At 29.5% G+C, this 27,464-nt stretch overlaps 1 protein-coding gene and 1 long non-coding RNA gene across 25 annotated transcripts; one reads left to right on the top strand and one right to left on the bottom strand.

Annotated features, from left to right (window-relative positions):
- Positions 1-976: 976 nt before the first annotated feature.
- LOC100807963 (MADS-box protein SOC1) lies at positions 977-25,656 on the top strand. Of its 24 annotated transcripts, none has more exons than XM_041016923.1 (11): positions 977-1,183; positions 1,409-1,491; positions 1,887-1,993; positions 2,148-2,350; positions 14,766-14,850; positions 18,845-18,906; positions 19,016-19,115; positions 19,471-19,512; positions 20,375-20,434; positions 20,908-21,099; positions 25,326-25,612. In XM_041016923.1, exons 4-10 carry the CDS (start codon positions 2,169-2,171, stop codon positions 21,055-21,057), a joined length of 681 nt encoding a protein of 226 aa, XP_040872857.1. In that variant the 5' UTR covers positions 977-1,183; positions 1,409-1,491; positions 1,887-1,993; positions 2,148-2,168; the 3' UTR covers positions 21,058-21,099; positions 25,326-25,612. The 24 variants fall into 24 exon arrangements, with proteins under 24 accessions (XP_040872857.1, XP_040872856.1, XP_006583359.1 ...); XM_006583296.4 differs by having other exon boundaries at positions 1,047-1,227; positions 25,326-25,656; XM_041016926.1 differs by lacking the exon at positions 977-1,183 and adding an exon at positions 1,199-1,268 and having other exon boundaries at positions 2,145-2,350.
- Positions 8,678-14,752, bottom strand: LOC106799433 (uncharacterized). Its single transcript, XR_005892149.1, has 3 exons — positions 11,954-14,752; positions 11,770-11,870; positions 8,678-10,666 (listed from the first exon to the last, which is right to left on the bottom strand). It is a non-coding gene; the product is annotated as an uncharacterized lncRNA (long non-coding RNA).
- Positions 25,657-27,464: the final 1,808 nt, after the last annotated feature.

The raw sequence follows: 27,464 nt of genomic DNA on the forward strand, positions 1-27,464 counted from the left end.
TGATTAACTCATTTTATTTATCTTTAGTTTGTAGCAACTTTTTAAAAACTAAAATACCATACAATAAACAAAACTCAAAATTAAAAACTAGAATTGATTTTGATTTTTAAAAATTTTAAAACTAAAAGTGAGAAACCACCCCAAATGGAGCCCTAGAGTTTAATTCCTATGAGCTATTAGTTTAAATATGAAAAATACTAAAAATATAATTTTTAATACATAATTTTATAATTAACTAAAATTTATTGATAATCATAAAATTATGCCAATCCCACTCCTATTTAATGGTCTTTCACTTATTATTTTACATTTTTTAATAAATATTAACTAACTACGTATAGTATTAGAAATAACGTGTATATTTCTAACATTTCTTTGGAAAATTTTTATACTATCAATTAATAAAAAAAATATTTAGGTATGATTTTAAAAATAAGTATTATAAAATTAATGAACTTTGTTATCTAATTAGATTGAAATTATTATTCTTTATGCATAAAAATCTGTACACATGTTTACATAAAATAAGAGTTTAATTTACATAAACCGTCTAAAGTATAACCTAAAATTATAAAAGTCACCAAATTATCATCCTAATGCGTTCTATTTTTTACGATAGGAAAGTAATTGCATTCATATTATATTAAAATGATATTATTAAACATTTCATTAATAAATAATATTAAATGAAATTTCTTCGATAACTTAATCATAATAAAATGAGTAAAAAACTTGTGAAAAAGCATAGATCACATTTTAAAGGTCGAATAATTTTTTTTCGAATACTTTTTTATTTTTATTATGCATATACAGTACGTACAAATTAGATGACCAACCAAACAATTTGAACCCTCCACTTGCGCGAGGTGATTTGGCAAAGATAATAATATATTATTATTATTATTTTTGTTTATGAACGGTTCCATATGGACTTCACTGTGGTCCTTTAAATGCATATTTTTCCCCATGTCCTTTTATAGAAAAAATCGCAGCATCATTTTCACATATTATTTTTCCATTACGTGCTCTGATGTGGAAAATTTCTTTTTTGGTCCAGTTGGCGTCTAGTTTTACCAAAACAAGCAAGGGATGAGGTTTCAATTTCTCAATAACCATATATAAAAAATATTTTTGTTTCTTAAAATGGTGTTGGAAACACAAGGTGGATGAATAAGGAAAGCTGGTGTGTGTCTTCTGTGCTTTCTTTTCTCTCTTAGCTAAAGATAGGTCAAATCCAACGCTTTCTTCAACATACATATCTCAATTATGTAGCATTAGCATACCCTTTTTTATTCTTTCTTCTATTTCTCTGCAGTGTGTGTGCGCGCGCTCTTTCTCTTTTGGGGTCCTTGCTGCTTTCTTTGGATTCTTGGTTCTTATTTTTCTCTGTTTCCTTTTCCTTTTCTAGGCTCAAGCCTTCCTAGCTCCCTTCCTTGGCTCAAAAGATTTTCCCTTGATTTTGCCAATTTGGTGCATATCTGCTTCGTTTTGGTAACTCAACCTTTTTCCTTTACTTACTGAGAGAACTGCTTGTATTTGAAGTTGCTTTTCTTGCTGGCAAGTATCTTCCAATCTAGGATAAAAAAAATTATAAATAAAAAGATCCTTTTCCTTTTTGGGGTGTTTAGATCCTTTGTTGGGAAGAAACTTGAATTTACTCCTCACACTAATTGAACAATTGGTTCTCTTTCTTTTCATTGAAATCTGTACTTATGTAAGGATTCAGGATTTTGTTTTCTTCTGCTTTTTCACTGACTTCCCATTTCTTTGTAACCTTCATCCTTCATATATATTTTACATTTTTTTTTTTGGGGGGGGGGGGGGTTAATTAGTCTTGTGATTAATAATAGTGATTCTAATCTGTTGCATTTTTCTATCTGCTTTAGCTTTCTGTGTCTTCAAGTCTTACTTGGAAGGGTCAGATTTGCTGCAAATCTCTCCATTTCCCCATCATCAGAAGGTTTAATTTCTTGGTTTACTCTATAGCTACTTGGTGAGGACTTTCTTCTTGACCCTGTACATGTGTGTGTGTAGAAGTAATTTTTCTCTTCTTGACCCTATTTATTACACATATGTTTATGTGTGTAGAAGTGATTTTGTAGTTTGATATCTATTTTTGGGTACTGATGCATGATTTGAGTCAGCAGAAAGAAGTCAAAAAAGAGATAATGGTGAGGGGAAAGACTCAGATGAAGCGTATAGAGAATGCCACAAGCAGGCAAGTAACTTTCTCAAAGCGGCGAAATGGGTTGCTGAAGAAGGCCTTTGAGCTATCAGTTCTGTGTGATGCTGAGGTTGCTCTAATCATCTTCTCTCCAAGAGGGAAGCTCTATGAATTTGCTAGCTCCAGGTGCTCGTCACCATTCTCTTCCTTAATTATTTCAACTTTCCCTTTTCTTGTTCATAAATTTAATTGTGTTGTGTGATTATTGCTTCTGCTTATGGTAATTTTAGCATCCCCTCTCTTCATACCTGGTGTTCCTATAATTTGTGTGCTAGTAAATTTCATGCACATCTATACATGTGCATATGTATGTACTTTTGCATCTTTTACTGTCATGTAGTTGTCATAAACATGAAAACACACTGGGTAGGATCTAGTTTTATTTTCGTACCGTTTCTTTTTTATTATTATTTTGGGGTGCACTATTGTAGCTAAGCAAAGGGATTTTGTGGAACTTGAAATGATCCTTGAACTCACATGTTAGCTATAGCTAGTAGAAACCTAGAGAAAGAAGATGGAGAACTACAAATATGATATGTCAAAGAAAAAGAGACAGAAAAATGATGAGTGTTAATGCGGTATTTGTATAATTGGGATGTCTAAATATAACTACCAAGGGATTCAATAGCAAAATTGATTGTAGTGTACATTGGTTTACATCTACGTACGATGCACCTAACAATCGATCCTATCCTTGTTTAGAGCATAATTAACAAATTCTTAGATTGATGGGTGGGCTAATTAAGAGGCTGTAACTTTATATGGCTTCTTCTATTAGGATGCAGGTATTTTCTAAGTTAAAATCGAACCAAAGATGAGGTTATATATATCTTAGTAATTTTAACATATTAATAAGTACCCCACACCTCCCCAACAAATTAAACATAATGGTGACAGGCAGGAATGAACAAAGGAACCTTGTTCCCTCAGTAACGGGCGAAGAAGGAGCTTGTACATGTAGGTTAGTGATGTATCATATGTACTAAACACTGACATGTACAATGTTCATGGGATGGAGAGAGAGAGAGAGATAACGAGAGAGCAAGTTTTCTTATAGCAGCACCACATAACGATGATATGATTCCTCCAGTCATATCTCCTGATCATTAAATATTTTATTTAGGATTAAGTAGGGTTGGACTCTCTATACTTCTTTCTATCACCGAATAAAGTGAGGGAAACCTTAAAAGTGTAATTAATATGGTGCTCCAAATTAAATAAAAAGGAAAATGTAACTCTATCTGCAAGGAGCTTGTGATGCTCCATAAAATAATGTGCGGTGTGAGTGTGATCACCACAGTTTTTAGTATAACAAGGGTTCACACACTAACCTCATTCCAAGGTTTATTAGTATTATTATTACTGGGGTTATGCTAGTGTCTTGACATTATTGGTCGAGGAATCCATATAGAAAGTCTTTTTTTTAAAAAAAAAACATGATGGAGGTGCATTTATAACATTAAATACTACACTTTTCTTTTAAATATGAATAATTATAAATCCTCTTATAACATATTTCCATTAATCCCACTTACTGGATAAAGAAACTATTAAATGTTCCCAAAATATTATATGTATTACTTTTTCATTTAATTATTTTTCTTATGAAGTATTAGGAAGATTTATGTATGTATGTATGCAGTTGAAATTGAAAAATGCTCAACCTAAGATCTAATCTATTTAGCAATTAATCAAGTCCTAGACAACAACTGAGAGTCATATGTGGCTTGGTGTAGCTTTCATTAGTTATAAAACCGTGCAATATAGAATAGATATACAATATGAGTGTTATAAGAGGGTTTATAATTATTCATATATATGAGTGTGTTGAGCATAACAACTTAAGTGATATAGAATTTTTCGTTTTTACCCTTAGCATAGATATACAAGTAGATTTTCTGGCTGGAGTTAGAACTTTAATTGGAGCTTCTTCTTGTAGGAGCACTTGGAATCTGTGCTGTCTGTTTTGGAGTAATATAGTTTTGTGTACGGTTTGAACATTTCTTAATAAACTATCTTTAAGTTAAATGTATGTTTATCTCAAAAAAAAAAGTTAAGTGTTTAAAAAGCATGAAGAAATGCTACATAAAATAATTGAATTGTCAGCAAACTGACTTTGGAGAAAGAGTTAACAAACAAAAGGGAAAGAACTTAAATATGAATGTAACACTTTGTTATGCTTGATCGTACATATATATATTCATGTGGTTTTTGTGAAATTTACATATTTCTTAATACTCTTCAATTATGTTTTTTTTTTTTTTCATTTTGTTGGGAGGGGGTGGTCGTCTCTCTTAACCCTTCAAATGCTAAAAAGGAAATTGAACAAAATAAAAAACTGACGTACTGAAATAGAAAATGATATGAGAAGAGATGCATATGTTCTAAATGAGTTTATATGAATATTTCTTTTGTTCCTTCATACAGGAATAATGAGATATATCAATAGAAAATGACACTTTCTTATGCCTTGAAGTTTTTTACATCTTTTGGCATCAAGAAAAATAGGACACGTTCATAGATATTTTATAATGTTAATTATTTGATCACCATTTTTTTTTCTCTCGTAGTTGCAACTTACAAGTCATCCAAGGTTATCAAACTCAAGAGTTTATGTAGATTCGTGAGAGTTTTATAGACTCAACTCGTAGACTTGTAAGAGTCTACTTCATATAAAAATAATAACAAAATATGTATAAATAACATACTAATTAAACATTTCAATAATATAATAAAGCAAAACAGTAAATCATAAAGTTCAAAATATTTAAATAACCAAATCTAGTAATAATACATCATCACTAGACAATAACTTGTAGAGGTTATAGTAGTGGTAGATCATTCTCATCGAGGATTTGATGTTATTAGAGAACAAGGATTTGATATTATTAAAGGTGAGAATTTTATATTTGAGAATAACACGCTAAATAAAGGTATGTTGAATGCTAAACAGACAAAAAACAATAAAAAATGACTTATATTTTGGTCTAATTTTTTTAACTTTCTAACTTGTTGACTCGGTTGAGAGTCTACCGAGTTTACTTAGAGTTTATAGAATTTACCTAGAGTCTACTAAAAAAAGAGTTTACTCAAGAGTCAACTTGCAGAGGACAAATTGACTTATAAACTCGTAAGAATTAACGAGTTAATTCAAGAATTTAATAACATAAAGCCATCAATCACGAACTTTTTAAAATTAGCATGCATGGTGTTAGTATCTACTAGCATGCATGGTGTTAGTATCTACTCCAAACAAAAGCTTCTAATTAATATCACCTTGCAATGCATCTTTTGTGCAAATTAAAGTCAAGAATTGATAGGATGAGTCTCCTGATCATATAACAGCTTGATGAGATTTTATCTTCACAAATTTGGAGACCTTTAGTTTTTGTTAGAAAATTGTTAATCTTCGCCCCCTCTTTCATAATCTTAAATCATAATCTTTTTAGACTTACAATTATCACTATTTCTCTTGCAATATTGATGAGCATAAGTTGAATATTTTAGGTGACATGCGGCTAAACTTTTTTGTTCTAGTTGATGGAATTTATTGCCGAGGTATAACTTTTTACCACATTCATTTGGGACTACTGAAGAATATCTTATAATGGGTTGATATGATGAAAATAATTTTGGAGATGAGCTAGCAAATACTAATTAAGACAGTCAAGAATCGTGTGTTTGTAGGGAGATCTCTGCCATTTGATTGGACGCATCAAGTACGATGTTATTTTGCTTTTAGTTGCAATTTTTAACTTTTCAGTAAACCATTTCCTTGTTTAAAGCTTACTTTCTCTTTTATGTTGTTATGTTTTAAAATTTTGACAAAAAAAAGTTTTACAGGTACATTACTAATAAGATTCCAAACTTTTTTTTTAATGTTAACATTTTGAATTTGAGTTATATTATCTGCTTCTGTCTTTTTTAAGCGTTTTCAAAATTAACCTTATTATTAATATTATATTAAAAAGCTAAAGTGATAAAGTGATGCTTATTAAGAGTATTAGTGAAAAGAAAAGCTAACATAACATTTATTTTGAGATTTTTTTAAAATACAACACTTATTTTGAGATGGAGAAATTAATATGAAAAAAATGGAAAAAATATAAGATCTTCTCTCTAACATTAAATGAAGACTAGGGTTTCTTTAACTTGTATAAGAAAATAGTGGGTTCTGTAGATTTTCTTTTTCATTTTATGTTGATGGATGGATTTAATAAATATTTAGCTAATAGAATAACAATATTTCTATCTCAAGAAAATGATGAAGTATTTTTAATGTGTACCAAGAGTCTAGCACTATAGTCAAATTCAAAATCTTTTTCATTTTTTATTTCTTGATAAAAAATAATCATAAAACATTTTATCTTTACTTTGTTTCTTATCATCAAAAAATTGTAAGGAAATTATAAAATAAAATTTTGTTCACAATTTCTTGTATAAATGTAAACAGAAGATAAAGTAAAAATTTTAAATGAAAATAATAACATGCTCTCAAATCAAACAGACCCTTATTTTATTTTCTATTTCGGAAAATGTTTGATAAACATCCAAATGTTATCAAACATCTAGAAAAAAAAAATATAGCTATTATAAAATTTATGATATGATAGAAAGAGAGATAAAGAAAAATAAAAAAATATTGATGAAGTATTTAAAATAAAAGATAATTTATGTATTATTATTCTTTTCTTTCCATTTCATGATGTCTCCTCTGATCCAAAGATGTCTCCTCTGATCCAAAGAGCTGTTTAATTAAATGCAAAAGTTCAGCTTTAACACCTAATCCTTCCGACACAACACTGACCTTAATTTCATTACTCCTAGGCTCTCTTATAGCCAACATAGTTTCAGTTGGAATTGTCCTTCACCCTCACAAACGTGAACATCTTATCCTTTTCCTAGTTTATAACAAAGATAGTAGCAAACCAAAAGCTTCCATCACGTGATGAAAAGCAACACCATATCCAGTTATCCTGGTATACATGGTAGAAAGGAAGGTTTAGTCTTAAATGCTTGTGGTTGAAAGAGATACCCTTTCTTCAATAGGTTTTATATATAGTCTTATAGCCTTTTTTTGGGGCTCATTAATTTGACTAAGCTGGTAGGAGGAGTACTAAACCTGAAACTTTTATATATGTATCTAGGTTGTTTTCAGTAGATATAGTTTATAGTTTATTTATAGGAAAACTAAGTTGGGCATGTTACATCTATATGTTGGGTTTGAGTGCTCTTTGTATTCAATTTAGTGAATGCATTTCTTCATTTGCTAATAGAAAAAGGTAGATAATGCTTTTTTAAAGAGAGAGAGATGGCGGAGAATTGTTGGAAATAAATATGTATGTCTAAGATTCGTTCTATCATATTATCAATTTTAATAAAAAAATATTTTTTTATTTTATTATCATATTTATTGTTTTATTAAATGTTTAATTTGACAAGTTCTTGATTAAAATTAGAGATTTGTTATCATGATAAAGATTATGACAAAGAGAAACAAGTTTTTATAATTTTAATCTAAATTATATTTTATCATAAAATTATTGTGAACATGACATTAATAATCCGAATAGATCAATATATATGTAATAGTTTTTATTGGATAAAGATTAATAGATCTTATTTTTTTAAATTGTATATACAGATGATGTATATGTGAATGTCATCATTGAACTGACTTATTTGAGAATTTCTAATAATTAATATTATCTTGATATATCAATAGGAAGTTCTCAAGAAGAAATATAATAGTTTCCTTTGACTTGAAATTATTATAGTAATTAGTTATTTGTTATATTTTAATTTAGATACTTAATGCCTTAGGGCATTTGTTAAATGAATATTAGATATGATTAAATATTTATAGAATTAATGATTAATCTAGAAGAAATCCATCAATTCTAAGTAATGAGTTTGACCTTGGTCAAGATAATTGAATGAAAGAAGAAAAAAGTTTCTTAAGTCATTTATTGATTAAATGTGTTAGCTTATTAGAGTTTGACAATAATACTATACTTTAGAGTTAATCTTAAGTTATAAATGATGGAAAAAATTATTACATTATTCTTAAAGGTAAAAGATGTTAAGGAGTGTTGTTAGACGTCTACCTTAATTAGTAAATTAATTATGATTAATTTATTATCGATTTAGTATTGAACTTACATGATCACGCACAAATGAGTGTTTCAATCTTTGTAAAAAAAATAATTTATTTGATAATTAAATTAGAAAATTTAATTTAATTAAATAAATATTTTAATGAAATATTATTATATTTTTTGCTAGTACCAAGAATATAGTTAATATAAAAAAAGAATATTATTTTATAAATGTAAAAGTTGTTCATAAAATAAGAATAATATTTCATTGTTACAATCAGATTATGTGATTAATTATCATAATTAGTGATATAATTAATTGTAAATTATCTTAGTCTTAAGAATTGGATCTAGGATACCTATTGTTTGCTCTTAGTATCTCTTAGTATCTTTTCGCATATGAATGGCCCCTCTACTTTAATTTCAACTACCACCCTCGAATCTTGACCAAATTATGGTTGAATTCTTTCAAAATTATCTGTCCATATAGCATTGCAGGGTATATATGTTGTTCTCACGTGTCATGCATGTGGTGTGGTGTTGAAAATTCACACTAATTGTGTGTTTTGCAAGTCAGTGCTATGATTGTTAAGAAATGTTGATAAGCCTATTACTAACAGGACTTTATATGACAAACAATTCTTTCTACATTGCCATTTCACACTAGTAGGTGTATTATTATTAAGCTTAGTTTGGCCAATCACTTTTGTTTAGGCTTGGCTTATTTAAGGAGGAGCTGGTTTAAGCTGTATAATGTCTGAAATAATATGAAATTTGGACTTGTACACACATACATACACAAACACTGTAATTCTTTCATAATTGATTTAGTTCATTAAGTCTAATTAAAACCTAAAAAACATAACCTAATTAATCTATTTCATCACCATATATGGCTATATATGCTAGTGAATTACATTGCAATAAATAATAAAGAACTAAGTTGAGTTCTAATACTAAAATAACTTATAGCAGCATATTTCTTGGCTGCTTCTGTTAGAAATTGTTGTACACGAAACTATAAGAATAATAAAGGCAAGGATGCGAGAAGCTTCAACTAAATAAACTACAGTATACCAATATATAGCCTTATCCCACAACTAAGTGGAGTACAATACTCTAGATATATTCTTTTTAAAGTTGTGTAATTTGGTCAGGAAACCTTGAAGTAGATATGCTATGTGACTCAATTTTATCAGCAAAATTAATTTTTTAGGCCATACCTATAAGTAGACATGTCTTGTAACCAATTCTTATCAGGGAAATTAATTTATTTTACAAGACATGTCTATAAGTAGACATGTCCTATAACTTGTTTTTATCGGAAAAATTAATTTATTTTAAAGGAGAGGCTTATGATTAGGTATGTTTGTAACTCAAAATATAGCTTCAACCTGTCAACCTATGTTTCATTATAAATAAAAATAGAACATTCTTTTAATTATGCCATTTTTTAAATAAAATTCTCCTAAAAATAAGTGTCATGTGCTGTAACGCATTGAGCAGCAGTTGCAAGAAACCTACGTTAGCCAAACAATTGTGAATACTATATAAAACTTGAAATTGGTTAGAATTGAGTTGATTTCATCCGAGTTATACCACATTTAGGCTTGATATGAAGACAAATATATATTATGAACTATGATTTAGGGGTATATAGTTTTAAATATTCAGTCCTGGCTAGGTTTTTGGTTTGTAATATGACGCTAGAATAATTTCTATGAAGTACTTCAACCATCCTTGACTAGTCTAGGGTTTTTTCCTATCATGAAGAAAGGTAACATAGATGCCACAAGACACTCAAGAAAGAATTCCTTTAGTAATGCATAGAGGTTGTTATGTGTTTTCAAGCATCTTCTATATCCTTTGTTATAGTATGCATGTGTCAGTCACTTGGGGATTTAATCAAGCATGACAAGCATATATCAATTTAGAATACTCAAGTTTCAATTTTCAGTTTGAGCTAGACAAGTAACCTTTTATTTATATGTTTCATAGTAAAAATTGGTGTGGTCATGCTTTATTCTGGCATACTAAAATATGCATCGGTTGCTCTAAATATGTGCATTTTGATTTCTGCAATTGTTTAGCTCTAGATTTGGCATTGTTAACATGCACAGAATAGGGAGTTTCCTTGTGCTTTAGAGGTGTGTGCGTGCTCCGCACAGATTTTGGTGTGTTAATGTGCTAATGACAATATGCAACTTAGAATGCGTCCTTCCGCCACTGTGCTCACATTTGAATTGGTGTGTTAAAGCTCACATAATGTCTTCCAAATTCACACCAAGTCAACAACCTCCCCATTGCCCATGCAATGACTATTAATAGAGAAATAGATGAAAAACTGAAAAGAAGAAAAAAAAGTCTAAGAATTTACACAAACACGTGTATACAGCAATGGTACACCAAATCAAAATGGAACATAAAAATTCTTAAATTTCTATATATATACTTATATACAGCAATGGACACACTAATTTTTTCTTCTTAAAATGAGACACATTTATATATGGATGACGCTTTGTTGGGCAAACCTCACCTAATAAGGTTCCAAGAAGGTAACACCATATAAAATACATTATAGAGAAATAATAAAAATATAAATTTAACATGGTTCAACACTTATTGATTATACCTACTAAAACGTCTCAATAAATATTTTCACTATCTCAAGTAAGGATTACTAAATACTAACCAAACAAGTTCATGCAAATAATATTTCTGACTATAATATTGTTGGAAATGTGATTTTTGAAAAAAATGAAAATTACACCGTGAAACAAAGACCACTAGATCTAAGAAAGGGGAAAGATAAAGGGAAGGTTGATCTAGAGTTAGAGATTAAAATAAAAGCAAGTATATTTAGAGAGATTGGAACAAGAATTGATTAAAGTAACGTGTCATGACATGACATGTTGAAGTGATTTTCTCTTGGTCATTGCATTTTATAAGGACTAACACAACAAAAATTGAATATTACAAAGACTATTTCTAAAAATAATTTTAAAAGACAAATAAAAAAGTAGATATATTATTAACACTAAAAATATATTTAACCCTAATAATATTATTAGTTTGAAATTAAATAATGTATAATCGAGTATTTAGATCAATGTATGCCAACTTAGTTGAAATCATTGGTTCTAGATCGATGTTTTGCACTACTAGTTTTATAAAAAAATAAAAATCAATGTATCTGTATTTGTTCTAAAACTACCTCAGTCTTAATTACTAACTCTCAAATTTAGCCGAACTGAACTTTATTGACTCAAGACCTTCCATATCGACAACCTGATTATAATGCCACTCCACTTCTACCGGTAGCAGACTAGCTCTATCTGCCCTAATCTGTTTATTAGGCATTATAACCAACAGTAACCAAATTGCATTTGTTCTTTTTTATCGGCAAAAGAACTTCATTTAAATTCTCAATCAACAGTACTTTACCTTTTAAAGTACACTCTACACTTTTTTTGTTATAAAAAACAAGGCTTGAAAAGCTCCCATAGGTTGGCATCCCTTGCAAAAAGGATCAACAGCAACAATCCCTGAAATAACATTATAGAAGATAAACAAGATTACAAAAAGACATGGGAGGTCAAACCAAACCCATGAAAGGGATTAATCAAACCTATAATTTGGTAATCTTATCCTGTTTCTAGTAAGTTCTGTTGCAACAAAAGAGGAAGTGGAATACCACCGGCAAAAATCATCGAAGTTAGATGCTAAAGAGGCAAGCCTGTCTGCATAAAAAGTGTCTTCTCTAAAAATGTCTGACCAACTACAAAATTCATATGCTTTGTTATAGCTATACTATTGAGCCATCAAAATACACACTACACTCAAATTCTAATTTATGAACATTTTTTATGTAAGCAAATGATGAATATTAAAATGGTACAGGGGTACTAACTCTTATACATAGATGTCAGCTAGAGAGAGATACACCGATCCAAATCTAATTTATAAACATTGACAAACGTTAGAATAAAATTATTATAAGTTTATAAAAAAATTAAAGCCAAAATTTGGTGTGTAGTATATGGTAGACAAATATCATGATTGAATATCCTTTAAAATCATGGTCACTACTTCAAAACCACGGTATTACCATGATTTTTCCATAATAATTATATGTTACTTCACATTTACCTTGATTTTATAATTGATTTTGATTTACTCACCGTCAACCCAATCATGTTAAAAGGAGTTGAATGATAGGAACCTCCAATATATCAAGTGATGATGCAAAAAAGTTTGCTCTACAAAATAGTGGCAAAAGAACAATGAAAAGAAAAACTCAGATTAGATTACTAAATGTTTCAAGGACAGTTATACATATAAGCAACTGTACGGAGGACATTTAAAAGCGAATTTTAATTGTTTTTTTAAGGAAGTGTATCCGGTAAGGGAGATAAGCAAACTGTACGGAAGATATTTGAAAGTGATTTTTAATTACTGTTTTTTAGGAAGTGTACCTGGTAAGGGAGATGGAAAGACAACCTAGGTAGATCAGTGCTAATTGAGATACAAGCTCCTTGTAAGAAGTGCTAGTTTTGGTAAATCTTAAAAAATATTTAATAAAAAAATAAAAAAGAAAAATGAATAACTTTTATATAAATTGGAATCATTTATTCACCTCATCATAGGCTTAGAAGTTCTTTTATTTAATTTCTGTAGAAGTACTTATCTAAATTCTTAGAAGTGTGTTTGGTTGTGAGGAAAGAAAAAAAAAGTGAGAAAAGAAAATAAATGAAAAGAAAAGAAAGAGAAGTGAAAGAGAGTGAAAAGTGAAATTGTTAATAAAATAGTGAAAGAGAGATGAAATGAGAGAAAATAAAATAGTGTAGTAGGTAATAAAATATAAAATATAAACAAATCATTTGTTAATTACCTTTGTAACCATGTGTTTTTTCCTTTTATTATTATTTTTTAAAATTGTATTATACTACCTATATAGTAAAATTCATCCATATTCTAAAATTTAAAATAACAATTGATAATAATGAGACATTAAATTGACATAGTAAAAGTGATCTATTTTTTTTTGTTGTAAAACCAGTTGGGTTGAATCGATCCAATTGAAATCTGATACCTAATTGGTCGGGTCAATTGCCTAATCATTCTAATAGTGAAATTGATTTGATTAAGCCATCAGGTCCTGGTTAGATAGATCACCAGGCTGGATTTCACAATTATGCTTCCATCTTTCTTTGATAATCTGTTCACTTTTGGGTAGATCCCACATGTTTTGTAATAAATCTATTAATACTTTATTCTCAAACGAATGGTTGAAATGAAAATTTTCTTTGCTTTTCTTCTCAACCCCCACTTTCTTTACCTTATCTGAAAATGAACAGATCCTAAAAGTAAAGGTGTATAAGTTGATTGTTCCTCATAGAAAAATTTCAATTTATTTTCTTTCTAATGAGTTCGTGACAAGTTTATCTAAATAGGTCTTTTATTTAGTGAAAAAGAAAAATCTAAATTGGTCTTTTAGTGTGTTAGTTTTCTCTCAAAACATTGTTTGTCTCATAGTTTAAGCTTTCTATAACTTTTATGTTTGAACACCTTAGGGCATTACTAACATCAAACCAAACACTTAGTTGAACCAAACGAATATATGAGAACAAGACAAGGCTCATTCAATTCAACCTAGCTATATTAATATATTTCCTTTGAGGATCTGAAACTAATTGAGCCAAAGGTAAATTAGTTCTGAGTTTAGATTGGTCTTAGAGCTATGTGAGGATGGACACATTGTGAAAGGAATATTGAGTAAATTTCTCATAACAAAGTTATATCACTTTTAACATATAAAATTCATTTTTTATTATAATAAATCAGTTTGTCACTTCTGAATTTGCCAAAGAGATGTTTGACAATTCTTGAATGAAATACTAAATTAACTTCTAAGTTCTAACAGTACTTTTGCATTCCATGTGGAATTGCATAGCTAATTAGTAATTGATGATAGATAATATCGTTTATATGCTAAGTATCATATATGCTAATTAATTGGGAATGCTTCCCCTTATAGAGCTTGCTGGTAAAGGTTATGGGAAAAAAGTTGTTGAGGGAGACATGAAGATTAGAGCTATTATTTGGGAAGGACATGGAAGGAATGGAAATGAGATGTTTACTTTGAACTTACCATTATAATATATATCCCTCCAGAAATAAATAAAAAAAGTTAGGGCATTCATTTGCATTTTTTGAAGTTTTATGTCAATTTTCTGTCTGATCTTCATTTCGTTTCTCTTCTTTATATTAATATTACCTTTAAATTAAAACAAAGAGAAAATTTGATTTCCCCTTTTCATTTTTTATTTTCTTAGCTTGTCGTCAAACATAACCCTTGGAAGACATTGATCATGTCCTTGTCTATATATGTTCTCATTTTCTAAGTGCTGATTTACTTAATATTGGCTTTAATGATACAGCATGCAGGAGTCAATTGAACGATACCGCAGGCATACCAAGCATGTTAATCCAACTACATTCAGATCAGTTGAACAAAATATGCAGGTTAGTTATACCTCTTGTGGTTGTCAATCTTCTAAATCCCCTATCCATTATGAGTACTTACATACTTTATGATATGATTACACTCATGCTGGTGAAAACGCGTATGCTTTTAGTTTTAGCTTTTCTCAAGGTTTTTTTCTTTTCGAGTTGCTTGTTTTGGTGTAAAACTATAATGTATAAGCTTAAGCCTTTATTGTTCAAGACCAAAGTAAATAATAATTCTTCCTTTAATTTCCATAGGCTTCGGCAATAACTTAACCCCAACAAGCCTAACATTATACTAAAAATACAATATCTAAATACGGGACAATAAAAAATTTGGCAAAATATATCTCTCCTAAAATTTAAGTAAAACCAACTGTTAAATATAACCCATTCAAGAACATGTATCTAAATAATCAGAATTACCATGCAAAATTCACTTCTTAATTACATGAATGATAAACACCAAAAGGGTGATAGCAATACCAAAAAAAAATTCTATATATATCAAGGTTCTAAGACTGAATGCATAACAACAAAGGAAAACATGTTTTATGTTGGAATCCTCTCATTGATGGAGTACCATAATTTCAATGCATGGTAAAAATGAATGAAAACATCTCAACAATCAAGTTTGTTTCCAAGAGTGATATAGTGGTAAAGTTGTAATCACCCTCTTCAAGAGAGCTGTATTTCCACCATACTTATGAAAGTTTATAGATATTGTAAATCATCCTAAGGTATGATTGGATAAACTTATCTAGAAACACTTTTAGAATAAGAAAATAAAAAGAGAAAAAATAAAATAAAATGAGTTTTTCACAAGTTAAAATTAACTTTTATATATATATAAAAGTTAAAAATCAAATTTTAGAGAAGTTAATTTGAAAGAACTTTTATAAATTATCTTATATAAGTCAATTTTAACTTATGCAATTTCTTTTTTCTCTCTTAAAAATACTTTTGGAGGAGTTTATCCAATAGACCCTGGTCAAGTTAAATTGACTAATCTCCACTTGAATCAAGAGAGTCATTCTAAGGTCCTTGTAATTAATCAACTTATTTATAAGCATGTACCAAAGAAAAACAATAAAGAGAAAAAATAAAATAAACTTTTCATAAGTTGATTTAAACTTTTTTTTTTTTTTGAAGGAAGTTGATTTTAAGTTATGCGTAAACTTTTTTTAGCTAATAAAAAAACTTATTTTGTTTTTCTTTCTTATTTTCTTCTTTATAACTGTTTAGGAAGAAACATATTCAAACAAGACTTAATCCAAATTTTAATAGTGAAGACATATTATTGGATTAAGTCCTTTAATATTTTCTTTTCACATTGAGAGTGATTTTCACGTTGAAAATTCTTAGTTAGTGTCATTCTTATACTCTTACTTTCTTTATTTCTCTTATTCCCTATTTTAATTACAGGGAAAACTGTTTTGGCATTTCCTAACAATTTATATTCCCTATTCTCTTGTTCTCATCGACAATGAAACCCTATCAGAAAGAAATACAACCCGGGCAAGTTAGCAAATCTCAAGAACCTGCTACTAATTAGCAACCTATGAATTTGGAGGAAAGAATAATATGACTTGCCATAGAGATTGAATGAGGGCATGATAAATAAAATAAACAGGAGGGAGAAACACTTGACTGCACGAACATAATTCACAAAAATAATCTGCAATTATGATTCATGTTATACATGAAAAACTATGTAAGTCCAAGCTGGGAAGTAATCTCAACTCATCAAAACATATTAGGTTCATCACAATTTAAGGTTTTGTTCACCCAAAGGGATTCTTATACCAGGGATAATGTATCCCGCAGTGTCCATTCATATACTTACAGTATTTAGAAGCCTGTTACGAAATAAGGAATCATGTTTGGGATGAAGAAGCTATAACTATTGGCTTCTTAAAATCACATTAAAGATGTAGAAAATTACATTTGGAATGTAACCGAACACGCTAATAGAACCTTTACATCGGTAATTCGCAAATCCGATGACCAATATTGTAAATAAATAAACTCTATGCACATAAGCTGTTAAATCATTTCCTAACGGCACACATTATTCTAACATAGAACCATCATGGTCCTTAAAACATAACCTTTAGATGGAAAAAACAACCACCAAGTTGAATCCATCAATCTCAAGATATATCTTAAGTTTTAATCAAGTTGTTCAAAAACACAATCCAACTTTCAAAAGTTCTAACAGAGATCAGCCAAGAAATTGTATAACTTATAACAATAGTGTATCTGAAACGTAATCCTTCATGGTAAAATTATTCAGCAGACTGAATATAGATAAAAGCTATAAAACTCCAAGTTCAATGGAAAATATAAACAACTCATGTTAGCATAATTATCAATAGCCCACATAATTATATTAAATTATCCTTTCTACATTAAGACCTTTTGGAGTAATAGAAACCCATATTTTTAAAAGCTTCTTCTTCCTGTGAAAGGAATAATTAAATAAAAGGCTCACCCATTAAATTATTCACTTACAACTATATGGAGAACCAATTTCACTGCTTTTTGTAGGAGAGGCAACTGTGATGCCTATAAGTGACTATAAACATTTAAAAGAAGAAATGATTGAGTTAAATAAAATCCCCAAATTATAAGGGTTAGAATCTTTAAGGAACCAGAGAAGAAAAACAAGAAATTCACTCTTCTCTCATTATCATTTACTAATACCCACAACTGAAAATCTCTTTTTTTTTGCACTCATACACTTACCCACCAATCATTTTGCAGGTAGAAAAGCTTGAGAGATTATGAGATTTAGGATAAAGGAAGCATGAACAAAGAATAAGAGCTTACCTTAAACTTGATTACCAATAGATGCCACGGGGAAGTTGAAGAAAAATAGGGAACAAAAAGGAAGTACGAAAAACAAGGAAGGGGAGAATTTGCAACAGAGGGAGGAGAGAATGAGAGGGGGTGGTTGCTTAAAGAAAAACTTTGTCTTTTTTTCTTCTAATTTTTCAACATTTTGTTTTAATATAATTACAAAAGTACCCCACATCTTTCCCCCTTTCTCTACAGTCAGAGAGAAAGTAAAAAAAAACTCCACCCTTAATTTTTTTTATACATTAAAAATTTAATAATAAAATATAAGCTCAAAAATATCAGAACCATTAGATGTTGAATGCAGGACCCTACAGTCAAATAGCCACTGCAGGGAATCTTGGTCCTTAGGCAGCTATGTATTGATGACATTAGTTGTTTTGGTTAGATATAGAATATATATATATATATATATATATATATATATATATATATATATATATATATATATATATATATATATACATAAAAAATGCAATTTCTAGTGACATATCTCAAATGTTTTAGCAAGAATAAAAATGCAAAAAGAATAGTGTCAGTTGAAGCCGAGTGAGCTCATTTTCAAGGGTGTTTCTTACTTTCTTTGCCCTTACAAATGATAAAGAAGAGTGTGTTGTGTTTGTGTTTGATGGATTCTTTTGCCAGATTTACAGGTAGGTGAATAGTAACTATGAAGCATATATCATGATAACCATTTAGCAGATTAGTTAATAAAAAGGTTTTTGCAAATATACTTATCCTTAGAAATCATAATAGTTTAATGCCTGAAACCCCTTTCTCTCAGGCTTGAAACATCACCATTCATCACTGCTTCTTTGTTAGAATACGGTAAACTGTGAATTTTGGGAAATTTTTTTGACCTTAGTATATTGTAAATTACATAAATTCTCGCCATTCATGTCTGCATTTCAGCATTTCTAAATTAATTTTGTGTAGATTCATGATGCAAGTAGCTAGTAACAGACTTTAAGTTGATCTTTAAATGCCTTATTGTGGCCATGCAGTTTTCATCTTTATCAATCCCTGTAAATATGAATATTTTAGAAGTTAATGTTAGGGGAGTTGGTTAATTGGAGTTTGTTAATTTGCTTATCATAGACACTCGTTCAACTTAGAGTCCTGAAGTTTGAATAAACTACATATTATGTTACAGCATCTGAAGCAAGAGGCAGAAAACATGATGAAGAAGATTGACCTTCTTGAAGCTGCAAAACGGTTAATTTTTTTAATTTCTATTCATGTTGACAAATTGTTTACATTCAGTGTTTATTTCCACTCACTCACAAAGGAAGAACATGTTGCACTTGTAATTTCATTACCGCAGGAAGTTCTTGGGGGAAGGTTTGGGGGCTTGCTCCATTGAGGAACTGCAACGGATAGAACAACAGTTGGAGAGGAGTTTAAGTAATGTTAGAGCAAGAAAGGTTAGAATGACTAACATGCGTGAATGACTAACATGCATGTATCATTTTAAGATATAATATATCATTTTAAGATTTAACTCTTTCAAAGGGAGGGGAGTGCACTTTATTAATTTGAAAATCAATGGTTGATATTATAGTTAATTTTAGACTTTGTTATATGTAATATATTTTTTTTGAAGCAAGTTACATGCATATTTTATTGTATCACAAATCTCACATTTTAGAGTTGATGGTGATTATTGTACTTTTTCCTCTAAAGTGTACCCCTCACTTTAGTGGAACCAAATCTTTCATTTTACTATTAAAATTTTGAAGTTAGTAAATATATATTTGATCTCAACTTTCATTTCTTCAGGTCCAGGTTTTCAAGGAACAAATTGAACAACTAAAAGAAAAGGTAAGCTGTCTGCATTTCATGAAAATAGTTATAATTTGTTTTGACTCAGTGAAGAGGTAGAGCTCACTATATTTGTTATTGCAGCTTAGTGAAAGGAAAAACAGTTTAAGTTATGGATGTTTGTTATGGTTTGCGAAGTTATGGTCTATTCTACTGGAAAGGAGTGGAGTCATATTCAAGTTGGAGAAGTTTGATGTGCTTAGAATGTTAAACTTGACTAAAATTTGACATTGGTCTTGGATTTCTTCAAAAACAACTTTTTTCTAGTGCTTAAGGCACTAAAGGATTTAAGACCTTTAGTTTCTATAGTTACATCTATTAAAAAAAGTTTCTTTAGTTACAAAACCTTTTACTTAAAAACATTTCCTTTTACTTGTTAAACTTGATTAAAATTTTACATTTGACAACAGAATGAGAAATTAGGGACAGTCAATTATCTAAAAAATAAAAATAAGGGGGACAAAATATAAAATTCTAAAGATATACTTAAAATATTTTCAAAGTGAGAAGATACATTTGCACATACTCACTTCAACACGGTCTAACACAGGCTAAAGGCAACGCTGTAAGAGTTAAGCTAAAGGCAACGCAATAAGAGTTAATTCCCCGATATGTTTATGCTGATAAAAAAACTTTTTTGATCAAATTCAGACACTTATATATACAGTTGTGACCAATTGTCAATACGAGGTTTGTCTAAGAGATTATGATTGGCTACTTCTGTATAATTTTGAGTTTAGGATGCCATGAAAAAAATGCGTCAAGATTCAATTCCTTTTCAATCAGTTCTGAACGTTGAGAAAGCTCCCTGTAAGAATTATATAAAAAATATTCTGACTATTGTGTCTGTAATTTAATTCAGGAAAAAGCCCTACTAGATGAAAATGCCAAGCTCACTGAAAATGCCAGGCTCTCTGAGAAGGTGAAGTTACTGCTACTTGAAATTAATTCTGTGTGCCCTATAGTTCATTTGGATAATATTTTAAAGCTAGATTAATTTGAGAAAATGTTTTTATTTTTCAATTTTTAAAATAATTACAAAATACTACATTGTTTTTACTAAAATTTGTATAAGAAAATGTTAGACACAAATCTTTGAAAACTAAAATAGAATAAGATGACATTTTTTTTTATTATTAATGAAAAGATAAACTATTTTATCAAATATGCTCACCAACTCAGGTCAGCCTAGCAGGAAGGTTGAGCGTATTATGTAAAAGGTCATATGTTAAAATTTTAATGCTATTGTATAAAAAAAAAAATCTCAGTCTTCCTGATGGAAATCTTGAATTTCAATTTTTGGTATAAAAAACATGAAACAAACCCCCATAGTTTGCATATTGCTTTGCAAATCTTTCAGTTAGAATAAAAATTTAAAAATGAAATTTCCTGCAGCATGACATCCATCTACAGCCAGCAACAAAGAATCAGAATGTGAATCAACCCCAATGCAATGCAGAAAGTAGTTCAAGTTCAGATGTGGAGACCGAATTGTTCATTGGACTTCCTGATACAAGAGCAAGACACATCTCTCATCACGTCTAGTAGAAGATTACTTATTCCCTGGCTATGGAAAATAAAATAAGGGTAAGCCTAACTGTATCATCAATGTATATGTATCCTGATGCTCTAGTAAAGATAATAATAGAATAATTTTAAATCCTCTTACAGTATCTTCCTAATAATCCTTCTAATTATTAATGAAATGAAGAAAATATTAAATTTTTTCTCTGTTTTCCAAGTGTTAAATGTTTTTACATTTTCATCTAATATTTTCTTTATGAAGTATAAGAAAATTATTGGGAGGATGTTATAGGAGGATATAAATTATTCTAAATAGTAGTGGTAATTGGTGGGAGTGATTTGTTTTGCTTGATTATATCCTCAAACCCATGGTCTAATGACCCGTTGTATTGATACTTATACTTTAGACTCAGCAGTATGGTTGCCATCCGGCGGTTTAATAAATGCATGACTTTCCTTTTGTCTTGAGCTTTCTTAGTTATGGTATAAGTTTTGATATGGTATGTGACAAGTAAAATTAACAAGAGTAGTAATATTAGGACAAATAAAACTATATTAAATTTTTTTCATTTGATAATCATCATAATTAGGATATTTGACTTTTTAATTAAACTTAAAATATTGTCATAAGCTTTGGTCATTTGAACCAATTATAAGATTAATTCTTGGCCTAAAATTTACTCACTAAAATTCCTCCACACTCTCAAAAATCTGTTTCGTAAAATTTAACATGGGTTCACTTTCACAAGCACATCATGTGTTGTTAACTAATCTTCATTTAGTGGGTAATTGAATATTAAGCTGATTATAGGTTTACTTCACTTCTTTTTTGTCCCCAAATTCCAAATACAATAATGTGTGACCTCTTGGACAACCAGTTGCATGAACCTCAATACAACCCTCATGAATTACCAATGCAATTTCAATAACCTCACATTAAACTTTCATGCTGCTAAATCCTAAAGACTAATAGCTTTATATTCTTATTAATTCTAACACATTAATTTCTTGAGTTCAATCCCAAGGTTTCACTCATATTAAGTCTTTAAATTTGAAAAACTTGGTAAATATGTGCAACACTTATCTTTGAGTCTTAAATAAAATAAAAAAATAAAAATCAAATCAAATATACATTACTTCGAAATTTTAATAGTAAAATGATACATGCTTGTTAATCATTCTAACCTTTCTTGCTATTACATTACTTAAACTCCTCTCCAACTGTTGTTCTATCCGTTGCTGTTCCTCAAAGGAGCAAGCCCCCAAACCCTTCTCCCAAGAACTTCCTGAGGGAATGAAATTATAAATGCAACATTGTCTTCCATTGTAAGTGAGTGGAATTAAGCATTGAATGTAAACAATTTGTCAACATGAAACAAACTCCAAAATTTTAAACGTTTTGCAGCTTCAAGAAGGTCAATCTTCTTCATAATGTTTGCTGCTTCTTGCTTCAAATGCTGTTACGTATTAAGCAATATATTTTATTCAGACTTCAGGACAAGTGTCTATGATAAGCAAAATACAGTAAGCAAGAACAAATTATCAAACTCCAATTAACCAATTCCCTCTAACATTAACTCCTAGTCTTGACTCAATATACAATCTTTTTTATATATTTTAAAGTAGAATCTATTTTAAAAAATATATATTACATCTAAGTTGCCCTAAACCTTCATTGGTTTGGTTAGAGTTGCTGATTTATTTTAGTTGCCGCAAACCAAAACTTAATTTCAATCTAACCTATCCAAACCTAATTATATCCTAATTTTCACCTCCCCTTTAATATTCATTTGATTGACAGTTTTCACAATGCTAAAGAAGTTAAAATTTTCCAAGTATTTGTTTCTCTCCTTTAATGCCCTGTATGTCTTGTCTTTCACAGCTTGATCAAAAATAAAAGATTCACAATCATTTATATGTTTCTCCCATCATAATTTATATATGCAATACTTCAAGATCTGTTGACTAATGACCAATCAAATATGAGGAATACCTATGTCCAACCCTCACTGAAAATGAAAATAATAATTTAGTTTCTATTTATCACTGTGTGCAGTTTCTCAAGATTCCACCCACAAAGGAATCCTCTACTAGTACTGCTGTTGTACCATCTGCTTCCACCTCCATCTGAAACCCTAGTTTAATTTTAAATTTCTTAGGCAGTTCTACTTTGCAAATGATTTGCCTTAACCAACTCATTTTGGATAGGCAAGGAGGGAAATTAAAGAAAACAACCATTTAGCCATAGTTCATTATTCTATATATATATATAATATATCAAAGACAATCTTTATACTACCCTATTCACTTACCAATAGTATTATCAGTAAGACACCATGAAGTTAGCAGAGAAAAGTAACACTGTTGGTGTTTATTCATGCAGGAAACCTTTCACTAGTATTCACAGCCCTCATTCACCGAAAAAGAAAAAGTATTTACAGCCCTCTGTCCCCATTTTTTTTTTCCAATTTCATTGGATTGGGATTTCAGTTGTGAAGTTTCTTTATCACCAGATTTTTCCATGTAGGATTATTACCTTACCTTCAGTCAAGAATAAAATTTCTTCCTCAATTACCAGTTTTTCCAAAATAAGATCACAGCTCAGCAGCAGACTCAATAAAGAGTGGTGAGACTCCAAAACAGCAACCCCCATTATATCAGAACATATGTTTCTTAACAATTTCAACATAGTAGCACATATAACATAATATCTCAAGAGGTCCGGTCTTGGAGCAAATGGTGGACATAAAATCATTCTTCACAGCATTTTATGCTAAAATATTGGAAAGTATTCCACATGCTTACTGCTAATCTAGTTTCTAAAAGGCAGACTATAAGAGCTAGCATAACACGCCATTGGCAAGCCTAGGACGGATTGCTGTTAGACTTAAAATCCTAAGCACTTTTTTTTGTCTCCAACTGGATTTCTAGATAAAGCCATGAGATTAACCTTGAGGTTGGAGGTGGAAGTTAAGTAAATGCCCTTTTAAAATGACAACACTGGTGAAGTTATGAGATTATCCTTGAGGTTGAGAGTGGTAGTTAAGTAAAGCCCTTTCTTTTGTCCAAGAAAGTTTAGTTGAGTTGGATCTCAAAGACTCACCAAATTAAAACATCTATATTTCACGATTCCTAGAGCGTTTGGAGTAGTACTTACAAATTACATATCAATGAGGTCTTTACATCAACAATAGAATTCAAACTAACATTCTTATGGAATACAAGTCTATTCTTAGCCACTGACAAACCTTCATATGCAAGTAAAGCCCTTTTCAGGATGAAATATGTGAGATTCAAATTGCTAACATTACAGGTTCTTCTATTGGCTGTGAATAAATTGTGGTAGAGTACATTGACTGTGAAGAAATTGTATCCCAAACAAAATTGTTTTGATGGAGACGATCCTCATATCTTGAATTAACTTTTGGGTTGAGTTAGATTCAAACCTAAATTCTATGATAGTTCAGAGCTTATCTCAGTGATTATTGTTAAGCTGCAATAGCCACCTATTATAGTACCACTCAAAGATGTCAGGCCTGCAAATATCAACTAGGAATATAGCCAAAATGGATTATGTATCCTTAAGTTAGTGCTCTATGGTTTTGGTCTGACTAGCCAGATTGAAAAGAGGGAAATCCTATGACCATTGAAGAGTAATACTAAATATTAAATCACACTAAAGACAACAGATTTCACGATCCTAGAGTCATAGACTCCAATATAGGAGAGTTCTTTAGTTTGTCCAAATTACCAGACAAAAATACACGTGTATCCCTTATTGTACACATTTAATATGTAAATGCCCTAACTTTCTGACCTAAATTGTCAACATGACAGTTAATAATACATAGTTGCCTAAGACTGTAATCATGCACCTATTTTTAGACTGTGTTGTAACTGCTTATACTTACTGCCAATAACTGTCATAATTGCTCCTAACTCTCGGGTTTAGAACACATTGATATTTCAGAGAAGATTTTTTTATATCAGCCAAAATATATATATGTATTAAAGAGGGTAGTCCTTGTACCCAAACCCTTCTACAAGTCACTTTTTATCTATCAGAAAGAAGCCTAAATTCCAGAACAGAAACATATTTCAGAAAAGAGTAATATTAATTAGATCATACAAAATACAATAGAATTTGCTATCCCAAAGTCATGAACTGCTACATAGAAGAGTTTCCTGTCGAAATTACTCCCCTATAACACATATATTCAATAATAGGTAACTGCTGTCAACTTTTTATCTTCAAATTCTCAGATTACTTTGAAAAATGTGCTCTTCAGGTACTTGGAAGCATGAGGAGGGACAATGTCATGAAATTTTCGCACAACAGAATTATAATTACACCTATTTTAATATGTAATTATTCGTTTCTACTTTCTCAATTCCAATAAAAAAAAATGCAAGCTCCAATATATTGTAGTGAGATTTGAATTGGACTGGTCCCAAAATTGGCAGGTAAGATGATCAGGAGTGTTCAAAACTAAACTCCATCATTTGTAAACCGCAAAATCGATTCAAAAAAATTGAAAATCACTTAGATCAAAAACTGTAAAAAAAAAAAATTAAAAAAAATTGTATATTTTATGTGGTTTGATTTGATTTTCAAATCCTATTATAGAAAATCATACTGAATAAACCGCATGTAGTTACATTGATTTTTATTGAGATAATTAATAATAAATATTAAATAATTTATTATTTTTCCTGTTTTATAATCTAAGATGTAAATTTTATGTTCATATGTTAAAAAGGATTATATTAATATTATTAAAAAATAGTATTAAATATTAAGTGATCTATAAATTATTGTGTTATAAAAAGAATCGTTTTATATTAATGCTAAATAGAAGTGAAAATAATAAATATGTTAAAAAATTTAATAATAATAAAATTCATTTTTAAAATAATATAGATATATAATAATTATGTAAGTTTAGTTTGTAGATTTAAATTATGATAATAGATTTTAAAAATAAAAATCATGCAAATGAACCAAATTAAACCGCAAAAAATTCATTCGGCTTGATTTCAATTTGATATTATATTTAAATCAAATCGAAATATATTTTTATTTTGTATAAACACACCTAAAGATGATAGTGTGGCCATGTAATCAAACCAACCTAACCCAATTCGCTCCAATTCTAAACTAAGTTAAATTGTGTTAAATTGGTATTGGTTTTGTAACATGAATCCATTTAGAAAAGTATTTAAGATTAATTACATCAGTAAAATTCGACATTGAGTCCTAATGTCAACAAGTAGGTGCACACCGTTCAACTGGTCAATTCAACCAGTGATTTACTCTATTTAAATTAATAAATCTGATAAAATGAATAATGTCGTAGATAAAAATTGTGATTGTGGGAAAGATATTTGATAGTTTCAAAGCAAAACTTAAGTGGGAAAAAAGTGAAGATCGAAGTATTTTTTTTGTTTTTATGTAGTATTTATATTATTTATAAATCACTTCATTCCAAAATTACTTTTAATTAAAATCAATTTTACAAATAAAAACACTCATTCAAACACACCCTATTTTAAGATTTAGGTGTAATGATGAAAATGTCATCGTTGGATCTTCCACCATGTTTCCTATCTTACCCTACTTTGGACCTGCATTTGCTATGCAAAAAGAAAATTCACAACTCACTACTGATTATTGGAAAATGGAATCTGTAATTAATATATAAAACATACTAAATTAGGCATTCACATACATTTTATAGTCTGGAATGAAATTCCTATAGCTACCTGCATTTTCTTTAGTTTAGCGATTAATATGGTTAAAATTCCATATGTAGAAAATGAGTAATGGAGCGAGACATAAGAGATGTAGGGAATGGCAATTGGACCTAGGCCTAATGAAGTGCCCATAAAAAGCAAGTTGTTATTGGCCCCGATATTATTGATATTGGTTCCTATTGAGTAATTTTAAAATCTTTTTTATCTTTCCAAAAATATTCTTATCATCCAAACATGATTTCATTACACAATTGTATAACAGAATCATATTTTCATTGTTTATGGAAGGGGTACAAAAAAATAAACAATGAAAATACAATTCGACGGAATCTTATTTTTGTTGTTTCCTAGAGGGGTACAAAAAAAAAACAATGAAAATACGATTCAATTGTAGAATACAAAAAAATTATGTTTTCATTGTTTTTATGAAGGGAATTTATAACTATGAAATTTGAGTTTAATTGATAGTTAAATTTGAGTAAGAATGATGAAAATTTCTTTATTTTTTTGTTATTTTTAATGAAATAATGAGGAATTTAATATCATGTTAATTTTTTACCAGCAGGATTCAAAAGAAAAAAATTACAAGTACTTTTGAGGAAAAATTGATGCAAAATTTAAAGAAAAAGTTAAAGATTGGGCCAACACAAGCTTAGTGCGAAGAAGGCTCATAA

The sequence above is a fragment of the Glycine max genome, chromosome 7 (genome assembly GCF_000004515.6).
Source record: "Glycine max cultivar Williams 82 chromosome 7, Glycine_max_v4.0, whole genome shotgun sequence".
NCBI classification, from domain to species: Eukaryota; Viridiplantae; Streptophyta; class Magnoliopsida; order Fabales; family Fabaceae; genus Glycine; species Glycine max.

Coding starts and splice junctions, on each gene's coding strand:
- LOC100807963 (XM_041016911.1), top strand. CDS start 2,127: ATGCATGATTTGAGTCAGCAGAAAGAAGTCAAAAAAGAGATAATGGTG. Junction 14,851..18,844: donor CAGTTGAACAAAATATGCAG/GTTAGTTATACC, acceptor ATTATGTTACAG/CATCTGAAGCAAGAGGCAGA. Junction 20,435..20,907: donor ATGCCAGGCTCTCTGAGAAG/GTGAAGTTACTG, acceptor AATTTCCTGCAG/CATGACATCCATCTACAGCC.